Raw genomic sequence first — 19,472 nt, forward strand, 5'->3', positions numbered from 1 at the left:
CTCAAAGCCTAAAGTATAAGACAACTGATATATATCAATAAATTTAAGTCGGTGAATAATAAAAACTCCTAAGGCTAAGTAGAAATAAGTACTAGGCAACTAAGGTCTTGCAAAATAATGCTGAAATAACTATTATGATCAAAGTGGAAACAAAATTCCTAAGTTTAGAACAGTTCCAGTGCACAACATTCATTCGACATAAGACTTTTATGAGCTAATAATTTTGTATAGGTATGATAACAATTGAAAATAATAATACATAAAAACTAAGGATGTTTATGACATCAATAGTATACGAAAGCATATAAATAGTAAAGCATGACTAATAACAGTATGAGTAACAAATTGATATAATACTCTAATGTCATTACACAAAATCTTTCAATCTCACTTGAATGCCATATTTCATCACCCTCGAGATGATGCTTGAATTTTTTTTCTTATAAATGACTCCATCAAAGTCATTAGGAGGTGTTAATAAATGCATCATATCTTTTTCTCTAATCATTGACAAATATTAAAGTTGCCATAGAAATTCAATCTAACCCCAGACTGTTTTTTAACATTGCTAGAATCATATAATAAAGTCATTGTAATGATCTAGAATAAGTATATTTACTGAATCACCTACTAATTATAATTAATATATTTAAAGTTTTGCATAATATTGCCTAAAAAATAATATTATATAAATAATAATATTTCATGAAGATTAACATTGCTAAAGAGGTAATGTGATGCTTATAATGCAGTATCATACACATGTCACTATTTGATGTCCTAATTAAACCTACATGAAATAACCCATTTAACCATTATGCTAGCATTTAACCAAACATTAAAAAATAGACAAATAATTAATTGGTAAACTTATATAACCTTGTGGTACACGTACAATTATATTAATGAAAAGTGTTCTGTAATTCTAGTATTACAAATTAAGTTAATACCATCAACTTGCTGCTTTAACCGTTACTACGTCAGCAAAGTTGTCGGTTGTAGATGTGATCAATAGCGTGCATCAGTTATTGCCAGGTAAATAATTCTTCATATCAACATGGGAAACTCGAGCTTACATAAACTTGACGTCATTAAACAAATATTATACGAAAAAACGTTTGTATGCAGAGCTACCCATATATATATATATATATATATATATATATATATATATATATATATATATATTGTAGATTGATAGATTTCAAAACACAGATGTGTCAAACTCTAATAAAATCTCTTCAGCTGTCTTCTTATAGTTTGGATCGTGGATGCCTACTCCAACATCCAACTTTAATAGGGTTAAAGTATCCACTTAATATTAAATGAATCATATTGTATCAGCATGTACACGTAGTAGAAAGCTACAGTTAGAATCAGTGGGGATGATGTGATCGAGTCACTTCACATCCAGAGTTTTTTCTTTTCCTTTTGTACGTCAGGATATGTAGTACATTCTCTGACGTGTCAGCTTTGTCCATGCAAGAGATGAATCGCTAGGATTAGTACTAGACTGGGACGTACGTACGACATGCTACGTTTCATGCAGTAAATGCCATATCTTTTTAATTTGGAAGCAATTCAAAAATCTAATACGTGCTTCCATTCGCATAACATAGATGCATGTCGTTGTTTTAAATTCGTGTAATTAATCTTTAGTTGTACAACGTGTAACTATCGCAAGTCCAATCACAAAGATACGAGTTCATGATATCACGGGACAAAAAAAGAAGCAGGATATATACATTTTTTATATATATATATATATAAAAAACTCGATTTAAGTGGTGAGATGACGATAGAATCGATCATGGAGTAGTAGCGAGAAGCGAGTTCATCACGCTTTAATTATAGCTACGTCAGATGAAACTTCGAGATGGATTAATTAGTGCAGCGTATCAAGATGATCAGCGTACGTCGTGATCGAGTTCGTAGGACTCCAGTGTACTAGCTATCGTTTTGTACTATATATACGCAACGAGTGATCATGATCTATCTATCTATCTATATGCTGAGGATTATATATAATCATCATATATAATGATATGATTGCATGCGTAGTTAGATATTAGCTGATATTTTTATATATGAACATAACAATTAAACTAAAACAAACCTTTATACGAACACCTACACACGCAGCCAAATAAACTACCCAAAATCCAAACCAAAAAGGAAAGAAGGAAAGAAGTAAATCAAGCCGTAGAAGTACATTTCGTCCTGTTAGTCTCAGGGGAGGGGGTTAATAAACGAGTCCTTGAATCCGTTCACCACCATCACCTCTCTTCCTCTTCCTCTTCTTTTTCTTCTTCTTCCTAGCAGTAGCAGTAGCAGTAGCGGTGGCAGCAATGGTGGGGGAGGACGCCGAGGTGGATAGGAATTGGGAATCGGGGATGGCGAAGTTGGTGCGGGCCTTGGAGCCCCGCATGCGGCGGGCGGCGGCGTCGTAGGCCTTGGCGGCGTCCTCGGCGGTGTCGTAGGTGCCGAGCCAGTGGCGGCACCGCCCCACCCGGTCCCTTATCTCCGCCGACCACCGCCCCCACGGCCGCTTCCGCACTCCTCTGTACCTTGTGCTCCTCCTACTCCCCCCAAGGCTGACCTCACCGCCGCCTCCTTTTCTTACCTCCTCCTCCTTTTTGGGCGTCGGGGGATCCTTACCGAAGAGGACGTAGTAGCCCACCACCGCCGCGATCCCTTCTAGAACCGGTGGGTCCGGCTCGGGTGGGGTGGAGGCGGCGGTGGAGTCTACTACTTCCATGGGCTTCGTATTAGTGTGTATTTCTTTTGCTAGTGGAGAAGAGAGAGAGAGAGAGAGAGAGAGAGAGACGGTGAGTGGGGGTGAAGGGGGTCTTTTAACTTTGGGGGATGGGCGTTCGGAGAGGTCGGGTCACCGAGAAGGTGGAGATACCGGAGAGTAGGTGAAAAGAGAGCGAATGGGATTTGTGTGGGAATTTGTTGGTATATGGAGAGATCTAGAGACAGCGAGAGACTGACGCTGTGATAAGCTTCTGATGTACGATCACGGATGTTGGGGGGATACAGATTACAGAGGAAGGCTGCAGCTTTTGGGGGAATTTTCATTTAATTTTCTATTTTTTAAAAATTGAAGTTTAAGAAGAGCTTAGTCTTAATTTTTCAGAGAATAAACTTAATTAAATATAAAACAAAATATTTAATTACTGCAAATATGGACCAAAGGTTTTACAAACCTGTAACAAAAACACAACTTTTATTGTCGTGTCTTGGACCACGTCGGCGGCTTCTTTCAGGACGAGGCTTAGTCACGCGCATAATATGCAACCAGTGTGTCTATAAACTTGGAAACCAAGAGCTATATATATATATACATATACTTACTTTGTAATCATCTTCTAGCTAGCCTCTGAGATCGTGCCATGGCCAAAAGGAAAAGGGTCTTGCCTTTTTCGTGGAATGTTTACTGCACGTTTAACTAGGACTCGATTGTTCCAACTTCGGGAAGAATGCTTTTGTCTTCCATAAAGAGGGACACGATCATTATTTGATAACACATATTTTGTAGGTTAGTTTGTACATTAATTCTAACACATTAATTATTTTGGCGGACTCCAATTCTGTTCGGAAAAATTCTATGCCCTATGTATTTTCTTTTAAACATAATTAGAGCAGTCGGACGACAATATCACGCTCGGGTTAGCTCCACTATTTAACCTATGACTAACATATTGTCTAGTTATCATAATCAGATTTAACCGAATAGTTGAACTAGTGTACCGATGACTTGATGGTTCAATTTTCGATAGCGCAACCCTAATGGGTTTCTACGGACTAAGTGAGTTAATTTTTTTCTTCAAAATTATTATTAGTCAACTATTATATTTATTTATCCTAAAGATAGTTTAATCCTAAATTAAAATAATTATATTTTAAATAATAAATGTGTGATTAAAGTATAATTTTATATAAGCCATATGATTTGATGTACTTAAATCTAAATATTAGTTAAAAATTTCTAAATAATGGAAGAAATTAATGCAATTGTGTTTTAGTTTAAAATTATTTAGATTTTTAGATAAGCAGCGGTTGGCCCACTAGTTAAACCAGTAACCCAATATCTAAACCTTTAACTAGTTAACATCCGATATAATTCTACTGCCTGACACCAATGGACTATAAATAATCCAGCTCTCCAGTTGGATTATAATGACAGTTGGAAGATCGTCTCGGTTTATTACTTCCTCATTATTACCCTAATCTTATCTTAATTTCCCATTTGTTCCATGACCTCGTATAACAATACAAACACTACCACAACCAAGTGCTCAATTCCCACCTCTATTTGACTAATAAATGATTTCACGACCGTTGGCTACGCGGTCTGAGATCGATTGCCTTACCACTTCCTTACCTCCTCCCCTCTCTCTTCTAAACAAAATAATATAAACTCCATTCTTCAAACATCCTACGCCTCTTTCTCCTCCTTACTTTTTCTGATCTCTAGAATGGCAACTCTTCATGAGTCAATGCCGGAAAACGACTTTCCCGAGGTGTTCGACGACGAGCTCGGATCGAAACCGCACTGCATCGACTTCGTCTGCGTCGCATGCCGGCCGAGAAGGCGGGGCTACGCCGGGTATAGGTCTCTAGTTCATGAAGATTGCAACAAGGAGAGGTGGTGGGAGGAAAGACTGGGCCGGATAAGATGGAAGAGAATTGTGCCTGAGATCATGCAACGTAACAACACTACAAATAAGAGAAGGCATGATAGCGAGATAAGGTTTAGTTATGACACGAGGAGCTACGCCTTGAATTTTGACGAAGGGGAGGATCGTGGAGTTGCATCTGTGAGGCGAGTCGTGTGATGTTATGATCTTGGTAGAGATACAGATATGGTACTGATAATTATAGTGGTTTAATTTGCATGCATTTTAGTTTCTTTGTTTGCTTAATTTTGATGAGCTATTAGTCTTTGTTATACTCCGATCCATTATTATTGGTGACTTCCGAATCGTATTAATGCACATTCGTATAGTAAAGACTAGATTTTGATCTACAGAAGTAAATAATCAAAGAACGATAAATAGATCATAATACATTAAGTTGTCAGCACGTCGTAGCTTAATTTAATTCTGGCTTCAATTTTGTTATCAAGATTTTGTCACTTAATATTGGCAAGAAAAAGATCTCATACTTTTGTTTGTTAGCATGCCTTTTGGTTATTTACGTTCTCATTTTTAACCAATAGAAGATTGTGTGATTCAAACTTGCAGCATTAAAGTCCTTTATCTTATCTGAAACAGACAGTTGAAAGCATTTTTCCCACAACAATGGTCTCCAAAATTCAGAATATCCAGCAATTATCTCTCTCTTGATTTGCTCCTCAGCTTGGCTTATCTCTTGGTTAGTTAAAAGATGTAAAGATATTTAAGTAATGAATATTACTATGCCTACAAACCCTCTACAAATATCTAAAAAGAAAAGAATAAGATAATGTGGCATTTTATTAATCCTTCATTTTCCCCTCTTTCTATAACAACCAACATAATGAGCACATAGAATGATATAACACGTCGTCACGTTATGTAGAATATTTATGGATAAAATTGTTGCTTAGTTTGACTTAATTCAGAATAGCCTTTGAATTTATGGGAGATTCATAAGAGTACATTGGAACGCATTCTGATAATCCTCACAAGATTTATCTTTACAAGACACACTTATAAATGCTATTATGATGATTTTTAAGGAGAAAGCTTTGTAGTAAGAGGAGAGGGCATTTGAGAAAGCATACATCTATTATATTTGAAAGATATGGAAAACTTAAAGAATACTATGTATTGAAGTTTACATCATTTTAATTTGTTGCACTTGCAGGTATGGTATATATATCTGTTGCTTTTGGCACAAGTATTGTTGCTTTCTGCTGCAGTTGCATCAATCAGCTTCATCTTTTAATTTAAATATAATTCTCCTCAGGAGTTAATGGGTGTCAATTCTGTATAGTGGCACACCAATAAAGCCAATTCAGTGTGGAGACATGCCAATCCAGAGAGCGAGCCCACCAACCTTTAATGCGATCTGATGTTATATCTCTTTTCTTATCATCTTCTATTACCTTCATTCTGCATTAGTCCCAGTAATATCTATAACTGATAATTTTCCTGGGAAATTTAGGATCGAGGTTTCTTTGGAATGAAGAAAATACTGACTCAACTGCAAATCTATGCAAAGTTTTGCAAATCAAACAGTAGATTAACAATTCCATTGACGCATGAGATGTAATCCTCACATTAAGCAACTATCTATGTCTATATCTATACATATGTGCAGTACGTCCGGCAAATCGGGCAGTTGGAGCTTGTCTTGATCCATGGGGCGGCGCAGCTCCAATGGAACCGATGGCTGCACGTCAGGTGAAGTAGAATATCGCCGGTCTTGAAATCCTCCAAGCAGACGGCGCACTCGACTTGCTCCGCCGCCTTCCAACCCAGCTTGCTCCAGCTAAACCTCCTCATGCTCTTCTTGGAAGAGTAAACCTCTCTTTGCAGGCAGCCACCACCTTTCTTCTTGTCTCCAATGCTCTCCATGCTAACAAGCACGCAAAACGAACGGAAAGACATCAACAACTTAAATTGATATGCAAACCTACAAATTATGATCGTCACTCCGTCTCCTCTCACCTCTTGATCTCGGGCTCTCTCGTCTGACTCCTTAGCTTCTCATCCAACCTCTCCTTCGCCTCGCGAGCGATGCTCCCGAGAGTGCAATCGTGGAGCTCTTTGCTTAGGCTGCTTCGTTGCTAATTATTAGCAATGGTGTAGGACAGTTAGGAACAAGATTGATGTATTCTATTCGACTAGAGTGGGGTACGACGGATACGTACGTGCAAGCAAAACGGCGATCTCTCCGACGAGCCACCTTGGTGGATCCTCCTCCTCCTAGCGAATTCGACTCCCGGGAGCATCCCTGCCATCTCAAGTTAATAATCGTCAACAGGTGGGGGTATAGATGAGGAGAGGAGAGGAGAGGAGAGGATTCTTTTAGGGGCCATTTGGCCGACAAGGACCAGGCACTTGGCGAAAAAGATAAGCACCACCATCATGTGGCTCTCGATATATCTTCCTTCTCTCGGCCTAGCTATTAATCACCAGAGCCCACATAGTTGATTGCACACTGTTGTTCATTCGATCGTGTCTCCTTTTAATTGTTTCTCTCTCTCACTCTCTCTCTCTCTCTGTGGAGAAACTTTTAGGAACGTCCATTGGTCAATTGGAATGCAGTGTGCGTAGGATTGCTTGATTGGAAAACGATCAAACATACATTATTGAGTCTAATTACAACAGCAAAACAGAGCATTTCAGAAAACAAGAAAAATGCTCTGAGTCGATGTTTAAAGGCATAAGTTGTGTATGTATTATATATTTTTTCATTATAACAAGTTGGTTTTGATAAAGATCAATCTTGAAGTTGATTTATTTAAAGAAAAAGCAACCACATATGGGGGCCATGGGCTCATGGCCCCACCCTGACGTTTAAAAGACACTACGATGTGGCATCCAGATTCTCCTTCTAATTATATTATATTACGATAAAACATTTTTGGGCCTCTTAACATTGAAATTCCCATTTCAACCTTGGCCTAATTTAAGAATAGAGTAACAAATAGAATGTTAAGGTGATTCAGAGATCACAATTTGAATCACAAGCAATAGAACGATTAGCGTGGATTCGGATAAATCCAAGACATACAATGTGCTGCTGGCCAATATATCAATCACACATTCAATAATTTTGATTGTTCCTAAAGAATTAAAAAATAATAATTACAGAGCTTGTTGAAATTAACCGGGCATGATCATAACATTTAGGTGCACATAAACGATATGATGGCGTGCATTACTGATTGACTCTCTGACAATCGAAGAATCTAATAATAATATTATTATTATTAACATTATATATTTTTAATATATTATGCAAAACTAGTCATAAAAGTTAACTCTCTACCAAATTAAATAACTAAATTTAACTACATGCAAATTGGGCTTCAACACAAAGATTCATCAAATACAAATCATAGGAGAATTGAATTCATTACATCTCATAGCTCGGTAGGATTTAATTCTTTAGAAGTTATAAAGTTTGATAATCAAAATAGTGGTACCATCTATAACGACTACATTAAGATAGTGAAAGCAGCTAAATTCTAACAGCCGAGATCATAGCGTGGTAGATATTCCCCATTTCTTAGGAATGACACAGAGTAATTAAAGTATTGCCATTCATCAAGGTGCTTTATTCGAGTAGGATTAATAGCTTGATAGCCCAAAATTTAACGGGCTAATAATTCACAACAAAGCTTGTAAAGAATGGACAGATAATGTCTAACCGTTAAATGCAAAGAATCAATCCACGGATATTTCTTTTTTGTCATCTATTAGGTTAGAATTAGCAATTTATAGTCAAGTCATAGGAATAAATAATGTATGAAAACATTTTAATTAATTACTGATTTATTTATACTTAATCGTTCCCTCTCTTCGAAGCTTCTTCCTCGATTAATTGTTCCCTCACCGACCTCTTCTCCTTCCTCGTCCCATGCCCCAACCACCGAATCTAGGGTTCCTACAATGGAAACCCTAACTCCAACCCCTCGCCGGAGCCTCCTCTTTCACCAGATCTCTGTCCTCCTCCTCACCTTCTCCGCCTACGCCGCTTTCCACGCCTCCCGCAAGCCCCCCAGCATCGTCAAGAGCGTCCTCGGCCCCGAATCCCCTTCATCCGGCGATGGCGACGGAGGGGGATGGCCGCCGTTCTCCGGACCCCACGGTCCCCACCGCCTCGGGGAGCTCGACCTTGCCTTCCTCTCCTCGTACTCCCTGGGCATGTACCTCGCCGGCCACGTGGCCGATCGCGTCGACCTTCGCAGGTTCCTCGCTGTCGGCATGCTCCTTAGCGGCGCTACAACCGCCGCCTTCGGCCTCGCGTTCTGGTTTAACATTCACCGCCTCGCCTTCTTCCTCGCCGTCCAGATGGTGAGCGGGATCGTTCAATCGATCGGGTGGCCGTGCGTTGTCGCCGTGGTCGGGAATTGGTTCGAGAAGTCGAAGCGAGGGCTCGTAATGGGGGTTTGGAACTCGAACACCTCGGTGGGAAACATCCTTGGATCTGTAATTGCCTCCTCGGTCTTGGAGTATGGATGGGGTTGGTCGTTCGTCTTGCCGGGGCTTGTGATCGCTGTTGTAGGGATTTTGGTTTGGGCTTTCTTAGTCGCGAATCCAAGAGATCTGGGGTTTGATTGGCCGGCCGTGGAGATCGAGATGGCTGATACTGAGAATGAGGAGGATCATTTGAATGGGGAGGAAGAGATTGGGCTTATTGGATCGGCGAAGGTGGAGTCAGCAGAGGCGATTGGTTTCTTAGAGGCGTGGAGATTGCCTGGTGTGGCACCGTATTCGTTCTGCCTCTTCTTCTCCAAGCTTGTCGCATACACTTTCCTGTATTGGTTGCCATTCTACATTCGACACAACGGTATGTGAGTATATATACTATCTGGTGCATTGTGATTAAGCTGTCAGCAGAGATGTGCTCGTGCCCTTGTTAAAATTTGTGTGATTTACAACCATCATGTGATTCTTGCACTTGTAATTCAATAATTAGTTAGGCAATAACCATGATAATGGTAGCTTAGCTAGTTCTAGTTTTGCTTATGTCGATCAATACATAAATCTGAAGCATAGGTGTAGTATCGTATACTTGGGTTTGCGATTCGAGGTTGATGCTATGAAAGCTTATTGCTCTCATAGTAAGCCTCCATAAAATTTTAGTGTGCAAGATTATATTTATGAAACTTACAATGGTGACAATGTTGAGGTGGAAATTACAGTTTCTATCATATTTTAGGAAAGACACAAACTTCAACAATTTTTTTTTTTGGTGTCATTTAAATGATGTTATGAAAGTGTGTTTGGTCAGGATTTTTGATTTCTTTGATCCAAGTAAGACTATATGGGGGCTTGAATGTTCTTTTAGGTTAGCCAAACAGGAGAAAGTGTTTTTGTTTTGACTAATTTAAATGAAATTATAACCCTTGTAAGATTTAGGTGGACCACAGCTGTATGCTATTCTTTAGGAAATTTAATGAAGATTATTAGTGTTGTAGGAAAATCTCTTGATCAGGGAGTAGTAGAATTGATTAATGTTTCCTATAAGTTGGTAACTTTGAGATTTCGCTTACGTTCATGTGTACTTATGCACGGACAAACGATAACAGTGTAGAGCTAGGTTTTGGGCTACTCTGTAAAAGTTACTCACTGTCTCAGTATCCAGTTTAAAATGATAGAGGCTTCACTTATGGCAGTGCAAAAGTGAAGGTTTTCTGTAGAATGATACCAAATCCAGAGAGAAGAAGAAGCCTACAAGCCCAAATAGCAATAAAAAATTAATTTCTTTTCACAAGTATTGGGACACTTCAAGACATATAATACCTACTAAAAGATCTAAGAAGGACCTTCCATCTAAATAGTGAAAAATCTGATGCTTGTTATGAAAAAGTGATTGTACTAGCACACATAGAAGGAAGAAGCATGGTTATTACAAGATGGGCTAGTACCCAACCATTGTTATCTGCTGCACCATGGGAGAACTGGATTTTTTTGAAACATTTTAATATGCAACTTTCAGTAGTTTGTTCTGCCGTTGCAAAAATGGCAGTTAGTTAGATGAGAAGTGTCCTCGGTACAACCCAGTGCTCAGCAGTGCTCAGCATGGTGCATGCTGGGTGGCACCATATTGTGCGCGATATAGGATTCTCTTCATGCCTTGCCCTGTGCAATGCTTATGCCTTGTTGGGCTTCTGGCACATAAACCCATGGTAGATGGTAGAACCTCGCAAAAGTTAACATAACTATTAACCAATTCTTGTTTTCTCAACAACAAAAAAAAAGATCTATTTACTACTGATTCCTGGCTTCTTGCATGATTTTCAATTTCTAAAGTTTTGTTTGTATTCGTTCCATTAGCCTTGTAATTTCAGCATAGTTATTAATTCCATTTTAGTCTTTTGATTTTAAGGTGTTATTGGTACACTGGATTAATTGCCTAAAGGTTTTAGGCTTTTCAGCAAGAATCAGCAGAAAATCATAAATGACCTTTATACTGAATCAACTTTTTCTATTTTGTAGCTGTTGCTGGCCAGCTCTTGTCGCATAAAGCTGCTGGAATCCTTTCAATAGTATTTGATATTGGAGGGGTTTTTGGTGGAATTTCAGCAGGATTCATCTCAGATAGAATTGGTGCTCGTGCTATCACTTCAGTTTTATTCCTCTTCTTGTCAATCCCAACACTTTTTTTCTATAGAACATATGGCAGCCTGTCGATGAACCACAACATTGGCTTAATGTTCCTCTCTGGCTATTTTGTGAATGGCCCATACTCTCTTATTACTACAGCGGTTGCAGCTGATCTGGGTACTCAAGACACGATCAAAGGGAATTCGCGAGCATTGGCTACCGTGACTGCCATTATTGATGGGACTGGCTCTGTTGGGGCAGCTCTGGGACCTTTGCTCACTGGATATATCTTAACTAGGGGATGGAATAGTGTATTTTTTATGCTAATTGTTTCAACCTCCTTTGCTATTATGTTTTTGATAAATATTGCAAAATCTGAGGTAGTTAGCAAGATGAGTGAGAGAAAATAGATATAAGCAACGACGTACAAGATGCATTCTTAGCGGCATATATACATATGTTCAATTTTTTTAGTTCTTTTCATTGTAATTTGATTATAAAAACATATCACACTGTCCATGTACTTCTCGCGACAGTAAAGCTAGATGCAATGCCGCTTTTGTAGAATCCTGATTATATTACCTGATAATAGAATAAGTTTCTCTTTCCAGTTCTATGGATCATTAGTACAGTTGATTTTTTATAATCGTGGGTTGGTAAAATGATGTATATTGACTCTTTTATTGAATTTCTAGCTTTTTTCTATATGTATATTGTTGCTTCTGTAGGATTGTAGGGACATTAACACTCAAAAGATTCTTAACTTTTGGTAATATTATGAATTAGCCTATGTAGATGAGTGCACACAATTTATAAGGAATCACACATAAGAATCTAATTTTTCTTTTGTTTAAATTTAAGAATTTTTAGTATAATTAGCCTTGAGATTGTTTCCCATAAATGATGAATAGAAGTTGCATTCAGAATGTTATAAATCTCTTGTTGAAATACTCGATAGTCTGATGAATATAACTAAATAAATTTAAAATCTTTTTTTATTGCATAAATAAACTTAAATCTACTCGCACAAAAATCTCATTTAATATTTCAACAATCCTGGGTTGATATATTCTCTTCTCTGAATCAAAATTAACTCCCTGTTCTGTGAAAACGAAGAAGATTTGTAGTAGGACTTTTGGGCAACATAGATAAATTCTCATCTTCAAATTAAAATAACTCCCTACGTAGTAAAATTAAAAATTAAAAATTAAAAACTAAAATTTAAACTGTATAAATTAGCAGAATCTAAATAGGAGGGACAGACAGACTAGAGAGCCGCCTCTCTGGCTCTCTCCAATGCCAAACCTCCCATCTCTCCCTCGTTCTTCCTCCTACCTCCTCCTATCTCGCTTCTCCTCTTCCTCCTCCTCTCCTCTTCCTCTCCCCCTCGACTCCACCACGGTCCTCTCGACCCTCTCCACCTACTCCAACGACTGGGCCCGCGCCATCGACTTCTTCCATTGGGCCGCCTCTCCCACCGGCGGCAACTTCTCCCACACCCCTTCCACTCTCTCCCTCGCCGTAGACATCCTCGGTAAGCACTTCGAGTTCCCCGCCGCCCTCTCCCTCCTGTCCTCCCACTCCTCCTCCTTCTCCGAACCTTCCTCCCTCCGCCCCGCCCTCCGTTCCCTCTTTAACCGCCTCGCCGCGGCCCACCTCGTCTCCGACGCCCTCGCCGCCTTCTTCGACCTCGCCGCCTCCCTCGGCCTCCGCGGCGACCTCCCCACCTTCCACCTCCTCGTCGACGCCCTCTGCGATCACCGCCACGTCTCCGAGGCCGAAGACCTTTGCCTCCGCTCTAAACCTTCGCCCCCGCCTTTCCCGCCGGACACCAAGATTCACAACTTGATCCTACGGGGATGGGTAAAGGTGGGATCTTGGCGCCGGTGCCGCGAGTTCTGGGACGAGATGGACCGTCGAGGGGTAGAGAAGGATCTGCATTCCTACACCATCTACATGGACTTCCTCTCCAAGTCGGGAAAGCCATGGAAAGCCGTCAAATTGTACAAAGAAATCAAGAAGAAAGGCATCTTTTTGGATGTTGTCGCGTACAATACGGTCATCCACGCGATTGGGCTATCGCAAGGGGTTGATTTCTCCATCAGGATGTATAAGGAGATGATGGAGTCCGGCTGCCGGCCGAATGCTGCGACTTTTAATACGATTGTTAAGCTCTTGTGCAAAGAGGGGAGGTTTAAGGAGGGGTATTTGTTTGTTAATCAGATGAAAAAGAATGGATGTGAACCGAATGTGCTCACCTATCATTGCTTCTTTCAGTACCTGACTCGCCCTCAGGAGATTGTTGGGTTGTTTGATAAGATGATTTTGACCGGATGTCGGCCGAGGATGGATACCTATGTGATGCTGATGAAGAAATTTGGGCGGTGGGGGTTCCTCCGGCCGGTGTTTACTGTTTGGAAGGCGATGGAGGAGCAAGGATGTAGCCCAGATGCGTTTGCGTACAATGCTCTGATTGATGCTTTGCTGCAGAAGGGGATGGTGGATATGGCTCGGAAGTATGACGAAGAGATGCTGGCGAAGGGTCTTTCGCCTAAGCTGAGGAAGGAGTTGGGGACTAAACCTCCCGGTGCAGAATCAGATGACGATAATGTGTTGAGTGGTGTCTTCTGAGGGTGGAGTGAGTTGAATTACCTGATATGGATGCCCACTGGAGGAAGAAAGAAACGCCCAGCTGCGGCTAAGCAGTATTCTATTGATAATGCTTTACTCGTGGTTCTGGTCGGGAGTTTCATGAGACTGAGCCTTTTGGAGTGATAGATTCGAGTATTTTATCTGTCGTCTCACCTGAGTGGTGGATTAGGTTTCTTTTGGCATACTTGAAGAAGTGTTTCTTGGAGGCCTTCTGCAGAAGAGCAGAGAATATACACTACTGGAGAGGAACAAGAGACTTCAAAGAAAGGTGAATTTAACACATCTTTTTAACTGTATAAGCATTTGGGATGCACTCTTACTTTTATCATTTATATCGATATGGTTCTCTTGATACCTGTTTCTTACTTGTGCATAAAATTGAAGGAATCTAAGAGTACAGGCTGATGATTCGAATCATCTGTTCTTCAGAAGAGAGACTATTAATATGTTTTTCTTTCCTTTACTAGAAAATGCAGATATCACGCATGAGTTGTATGCATAGACATCATCCAACTTTGCTCAGACATTTACATATTTAATCACATCTCGGTGTTGCTCTTTCCGATCTCAATTTAAACACAGTCGCAAATCATCTAAACAACAGCTTCATCAAATGGTCTTATACTCGTAGTATTTGCCATGCTTTTTGTAGCTAGGAATTTTGGCCTCCTCATGCATATAGACCATAACCTTTATGCTTTTAGGTAAAACATTTGGCACTAAAGAACCTTTGCACAGTCAATCAGAAAGAAAGATAGTATATTTTGAATTATCTTCCTAGGATTTATCATTAATATGTCAGCTTCTCTGCTTGCGGCTATGCTAGAGTGTTGAAGTTCCTGTGCATGATACATTTGGTGTTAACTTTTGATAAAGCTCAAAAACAATATTTTCATTTGAAGTCCTGATTGCAACCAGATTTTTCAAGCCTTCTTAATTCTGTACTTTTTTAATCTTCATTGAATCTCTCCTCTTTAAGAAGTGCACTAAATTGTTCCTCTAAGTGCTCTGACTTATTTGAAATTGTTAGACTAACTGATATTTCCTCCAACTTCACCCAAATATATAAATTTGTTAATGACTTAATTTCATTTTCTGAATAACATTGCATCTAACATCCTAATAGAAACTACTCACTTTTGTAATCATCCAACATGTTTAACTCCTAATTTTACTGAGCTTTCAGCCTTCTTCAAGTGTCTTACTCTTTCAGTACTAGAAGCACTAATTATTTTACTTTTCCACATGCTTTATTCAGTTTTATTTCCTTTTCTCTTCCCATGTACAAATGTCAATGGCAGAACTATGTCATTAACAATAGATTAGTTTATTGGCTATCAAGTGGCCATTTGTACAGAAGTTATTATTTGGCAAATATCTCACAAACATTTTGTTTCTTTCTTTTTCCATTTATTCCCTTTGAGTCGGTTAACATTAGAGATTAATCCTTTTCCATCTCTTCATTCTTTTCCCGATACCCGGAATGTTGAAACCTTATTGCTTGGTCGACTGGCTATATTAGGATATGGAGATCTTGATTTTTAGCATTTTAATGGTTAGAAGTTTGCCTCTATAGTCTATACTATATTTGCTTGCCTGGTAAACAATCTTTCCATCGTGTTGAGAAACCAGGCCTTTTCCTTCTTCATTCTGATTGTTCTTATGATTTTATCCGCAATTTATCCGCAGATTGAGCCACAGTCAAAATGATCGAGTATTTATTTTGAAGGAAGGCTATGTGCTGTTTTAAACCTAGTAAATCATCTTTGTGCTACTAACATTGCTGATGGTTCAATGCGGTCACCTATTACCTTGCGGATTCAAATTGAATCTGCCTGAAACTCGAATTTCACCTGTAAGATGCCTTTAAATTTCATGAATAAATAATCAGGTTGGTTGTCAAAACGCTGTTCTTGTTGATGCAGGGAGATTTGTATCCTAACATTTACTTTTTCTTGAGTAATGAATCAGTCAATCGTTTCTGAGGAGGTTGAGGGCATCTCCACACTATCTCCATTAGCCATGAGGAATTGGAGAAATATCTTTAAGCTGTGACTCATGAGAGAGATTGGGGAAGAAATTGGAAGCAAAACGCAAGACGAAGAAGTAAAATGGTGATAGGAGAGGTAGCCTCCTGGGACTAAATTAGACTTTAGCCATTTATACTATCATAGTTTGGTTGAGGGTATAAATTAACGGGGTCACTAATTATACTCTTTTGGAATCAAACACCATCATTGCATTTAAGAGAGGCCTTATGACTGTAGATTGTCTTTTATCCGAACTCAAATTAGTGCGATAAATCTCATTAATTATTATCGCAGATGATGCTTCATCACATGATAAATCCTACCACAGGAAACAAGTAAAGAGAGTTAAATCTACTTAACGCAATTACATTCTTCTAACCAGGTTGCTCGAAATCCACAGAGACAGCCACAAATGCATACCATTAAACAGATGCAAAATAATAACAATGACCTTTAAATCTTCAACTCTTTGGCTGTGTAACCAGCATCCTGTTGGCTATATGAGATACTACTTTTGTGGAAACAACAAATTCATAACAAATAAGCATGAGAAGAAGAAGGCAATTAAAAAGCCTTTTAGATACCAAATTTTGCATATCACAGGATTGTCAGTTCATTACTCAAAAGGCATTAAATTGAATATCATAATCTTTAGCATTCAATTTTAAAAAAGCTTACAAAAATGGTTCACTCGATAATACTAGCTCAAGGATCAAACACAAGAAACCTACAATCAATTGCCTAGAAAGCATTATTTTCTCCCAGAGTCAGAAGCTTTTAACTGTCACAAATATACTCTTGGAGAAAGCCTTCTGGCTATCTCAGGCTGCGACAAAAGCCTTCTTTCCGCCACCTGTTGATCCAGCAGGAATGACTTTCAACACATTGAATCTGACAGTCTTAGACAGCGGCCTGGATCACACATCATGCATACATCAATTTGATGAACCATAAAGACTATGTACATGATACAAGCTATAGAATATAGCAATTATAGAGACCAACAATAATACAATGCCTCGAGAAAATTATGGCTGCACTTATCATGAATATAATATTCAGAACCCAAACAGTAATTTCAAATGCATTGAACTCTTACAGATGGCATAACTCTGATAAATCATGCCAAAAATATTGAAGATAAAGCTTACCTGCATTGGCCTATGATGACATGGTCGCCTTCCTTAACACGGAAGCAAGGTGATATATGTGCAGGTATATTTGAATGCCTCTTCTCGTACCTATTTATTAAATTAAAGAAGTTATCAATCTATTGTGGCAAGTAAAAAGATAAACAATAAATTGATTAGCTTGCCTTTGATACTTCTTCACAAAGTGAAGATAATTCCTGCGTACAATGATGGTTCTATTCATCTTCGCACTATGACATGTGCCTGCTAAAATGCGACCCCTAATTGAAACATTGCCAGTGAATGGGCATTTTTTGTCAATGTAAGTCCCTGCAAGAAAAAACAGATAACAATTTCACAACGAATGGATCTCACAGACATTTGCACCATAATTTCAATAACAATGATGTACACAGTTTGCAAATAGCAAATTAGTGATTAAAATAATGAGTAAGCATGAGCAAAGTAAGACCTTCAATAGCTTCCCTGGGTGTCTTGAACCCAAGTCCAACGCTCTTCCAGAATCTGTTCCCACCCTTGCCAGGCCTCTTTCCCTTTCCTGATTTCTTTGAGCTGCATCACTCCCATCAAATCAACATCTAACCAAGTAACCACAAAGGAAAGAATGACCATGTAACAATGTACTTACCAGAGAAACACCTTAGGCTGCTTCAGAAATGCCTTCTCAGTCTGCACGTAAGTGCAAAAGAAACAGAGAAACCAGTCAGGGTAACAAACAACCCAAAAAAATGTTCTTTCCGACTTCCAAAAGAAATGATAACCAGAGATGTTATTTCATGAAATATGCTCCAATTATAACCTAAACTTCCGGCGCAAATACCTAGTAATATACACATTGATAAAAATAGTGAGTCTTAACTCTTAACTGCACTTGGTAATTCATCTTCAATTGCAAAACCATTCTTACAACTATTACAATTTACAAATAGGATGAGCTAGCAGGAACTGTGAGTAATAAAATATTTACTCTTCCATTCTCTTCATCAGACTATAATAACAAAAGATTGCTGTTGAATAACTAAATAACAAATTCTCATACAAATAAATACAAAACGAATAATGTCCTTGTGTGGTTTCTTAACCACAATTAGGAAGCTAGAATGGCACACGATCTTCCTAATTAATCTTAACAAAAAAGCTCACAGCTTCCTGGACAACAAGAATTGAACCCTGAATTTCAACATAGTCGATGGAATTCCAGAGTCACAAACTCGACACATATAAGATGAACAAAACATGAAATAACATGACCAAATGCCCACTCTATAACGTTGTCTCTACTCAACCATGGAAAAAAGTTCAAAAATATTCCAACTTCCTCGAAGAATCTAGGGTTCGACCACATATTTTAGGAAAAGATATAGAAGTAGCAGTAGAGATTAATCCTTTACCTGCTCCGCCATGCTTGATCCAACAAGGAGAGCAAGGAACCCTTCGATCGAGAAGACGGCGGCAGTTGCAGCAGCAAGAAAGAGGGGCTTCGGCCGCACGAAAACCCTAGCCTCTGTATATATATAGACGTGGGAGAACTGAGAAGGTTATATTATTATTACGTGGGTTACTGAAGTAGACCCGCTAACCCGTAAATACACCTGATACTAGTTCCGAAGTCCGTAGTCCGAACTCCGAACTAACGATTTCGGACTTCGGATCATAAAAATCTCAAAAGTTATCGGATTTGAGAGCCACATCCATTAAGCAGATCCGACCTCGTCCCGGCACCACACATGGGCTTCGGATAGGCCTTCAATGTTGGGCTTGGGCTTTCGAAACTGGATCGGATATTGCCGAAGTGTAACATATAAATACGTACCTTTATCAAAAAATATATTAATACATACACACACACACACACATATGTGTATATATATATGCACTAAGGGGTGGCAAAAACTCATTATAGGATATTCTCATTTTAGCTAAGTTAGTATCCTAATGAAACTAAAACACTACGTTAAAAATAAGGAGAGAGGGTTAGTAATTCCATTGGAGATACTTACTGTGAATTGGGATGGTAAGTCCTTTCCTCCCAAATGATCATTTAACTTATATATATATATATATGCAGGTAAGGACAAATATGAGGCAATCCACATGCATGTCATAAATGTTGTTGTCGAGCATCACATGTTACAGTAAAACTCTAAATTCTTGGACTCTCACCTAATAGACTTTGTTATCAGAGTTTGGTGGATATCACTATATCAAACTCTATGTTACTTAGATTATAGCTCCCGGCCTTCCACAACAAATATCTGCATCTCCATTTGAGTTGCTAAGAGGCTTCTCTATTAGATATAAAATATTAAAGTCACCATTATCTAATATTATCTTAAAGTTGGCCAAATAGCTAGATCATTAGCCCAAAC

At 38.9% G+C, this 19,472-nt stretch overlaps 5 protein-coding genes across 5 annotated transcripts; 2 read left to right on the forward strand and 3 right to left on the reverse strand.

Moving 5' to 3' along the window:
- Positions 1 to 2,118: 2,118 nt before the first annotated feature.
- LOC140777017 (ethylene-responsive transcription factor ERF084) lies at positions 2,119 to 2,758 on the reverse strand. Its single transcript, XM_073120918.1, has 2 exons — positions 2,321 to 2,758; positions 2,119 to 2,130 (listed from the first exon to the last, which is right to left on the reverse strand). The coding sequence occupies exons 1-2, from the start codon at positions 2,756 to 2,758 to the stop codon at positions 2,119 to 2,121; spliced, it is 450 nt and encodes a 149-aa protein (XP_072977019.1).
- Positions 2,759 to 6,172: 3,414 nt separating this feature from the next.
- On the reverse strand, positions 6,173 to 7,128 carry LOC140778864 (uncharacterized). The gene is made up of 3 exons (XM_073123757.1): positions 6,863 to 7,128; positions 6,660 to 6,778; positions 6,173 to 6,567 (listed from the first exon to the last, which is right to left on the reverse strand). Exons 1-3 carry the CDS (start codon positions 6,950 to 6,952, stop codon positions 6,294 to 6,296), a joined length of 483 nt encoding a protein of 160 aa, XP_072979858.1. The 5' UTR covers positions 6,953 to 7,128; the 3' UTR covers positions 6,173 to 6,293.
- A 1,384-nt stretch (positions 7,129 to 8,512) lies between these two features.
- Positions 8,513 to 11,880, forward strand: LOC140779468 (putative glycerol-3-phosphate transporter 5). Its single transcript, XM_073124539.1, has 2 exons — positions 8,513 to 9,510; positions 11,163 to 11,880. The coding sequence occupies exons 1-2, from the start codon at positions 8,610 to 8,612 to the stop codon at positions 11,678 to 11,680; spliced, it is 1,419 nt and encodes a 472-aa protein (XP_072980640.1). The 5' UTR covers positions 8,513 to 8,609; the 3' UTR covers positions 11,681 to 11,880.
- A 643-nt stretch (positions 11,881 to 12,523) lies between these two features.
- LOC140776941 (pentatricopeptide repeat-containing protein At1g80550, mitochondrial) lies at positions 12,524 to 16,056 on the forward strand. The gene is made up of 2 exons (XM_073120800.1): positions 12,524 to 14,190; positions 15,612 to 16,056. The coding sequence occupies exon 1, from the start codon at positions 12,567 to 12,569 to the stop codon at positions 13,899 to 13,901; it is 1,335 nt and encodes a 444-aa protein (XP_072976901.1). The 5' UTR covers positions 12,524 to 12,566; the 3' UTR covers positions 13,902 to 14,190; positions 15,612 to 16,056.
- A 501-nt stretch (positions 16,057 to 16,557) lies between these two features.
- Positions 16,558 to 18,610, reverse strand: LOC140778379 (small ribosomal subunit protein uS17-like). The gene is made up of 6 exons (XM_073123059.1): positions 18,495 to 18,610; positions 17,732 to 17,772; positions 17,555 to 17,655; positions 17,268 to 17,412; positions 17,104 to 17,193; positions 16,558 to 16,864 (listed from the first exon to the last, which is right to left on the reverse strand). Exons 1-6 carry the CDS (start codon positions 18,504 to 18,506, stop codon positions 16,774 to 16,776), a joined length of 480 nt encoding a protein of 159 aa, XP_072979160.1. The 5' UTR covers positions 18,507 to 18,610; the 3' UTR covers positions 16,558 to 16,773.
- Positions 18,611 to 19,472: the final 862 nt, after the last annotated feature.

The sequence above is a fragment of the Typha angustifolia genome, chromosome 15 (genome assembly GCF_048772165.1).
Source record: "Typha angustifolia cultivar Huaian chromosome 15, ASM4877216v1, whole genome shotgun sequence".
NCBI classification, from domain to species: Eukaryota; Viridiplantae; Streptophyta; class Magnoliopsida; order Poales; family Typhaceae; genus Typha; species Typha angustifolia.

Coding starts and splice junctions, on each gene's coding strand:
- LOC140777017 (XM_073120918.1), bottom strand. CDS start 2,758: ATGGAAGTAGTAGACTCCACCGCCGCCTCCACCCCACCCGAGCCGGAC.
- LOC140778864 (XM_073123757.1), bottom strand. CDS start 6,952: ATGGCAGGGATGCTCCCGGGAGTCGAATTCGCTAGGAGGAGGAGGATC. Junction 6,779..6,862: donor GATCGCCGTTTTGCTTGCAC/GTACGTATCCGT, acceptor GCTAATAATTAG/CAACGAAGCAGCCTAAGCAA. Junction 6,568..6,659: donor AGAGAGCCCGAGATCAAGAG/GTGAGAGGAGAC, acceptor CGTGCTTGTTAG/CATGGAGAGCATTGGAGACA.
- LOC140779468 (XM_073124539.1), top strand. CDS start 8,610: ATGGAAACCCTAACTCCAACCCCTCGCCGGAGCCTCCTCTTTCACCAG. Junction 9,511..11,162: donor ATTCTACATTCGACACAACG/GTATGTGAGTAT, acceptor TCTATTTTGTAG/CTGTTGCTGGCCAGCTCTTG.
- LOC140776941 (XM_073120800.1), top strand. CDS start 12,567: ATGCCAAACCTCCCATCTCTCCCTCGTTCTTCCTCCTACCTCCTCCTA.
- LOC140778379 (XM_073123059.1), bottom strand. Junction 17,413..17,554: donor ACCCAGGGAAGCTATTGAAG/GTCTTACTTTGC, acceptor TTTTTCTTGCAG/GGACTTACATTGACAAAAAA. Junction 17,194..17,267: donor TTTGTGAAGAAGTATCAAAG/GCAAGCTAATCA, acceptor TTTAATAAATAG/GTACGAGAAGAGGCATTCAA.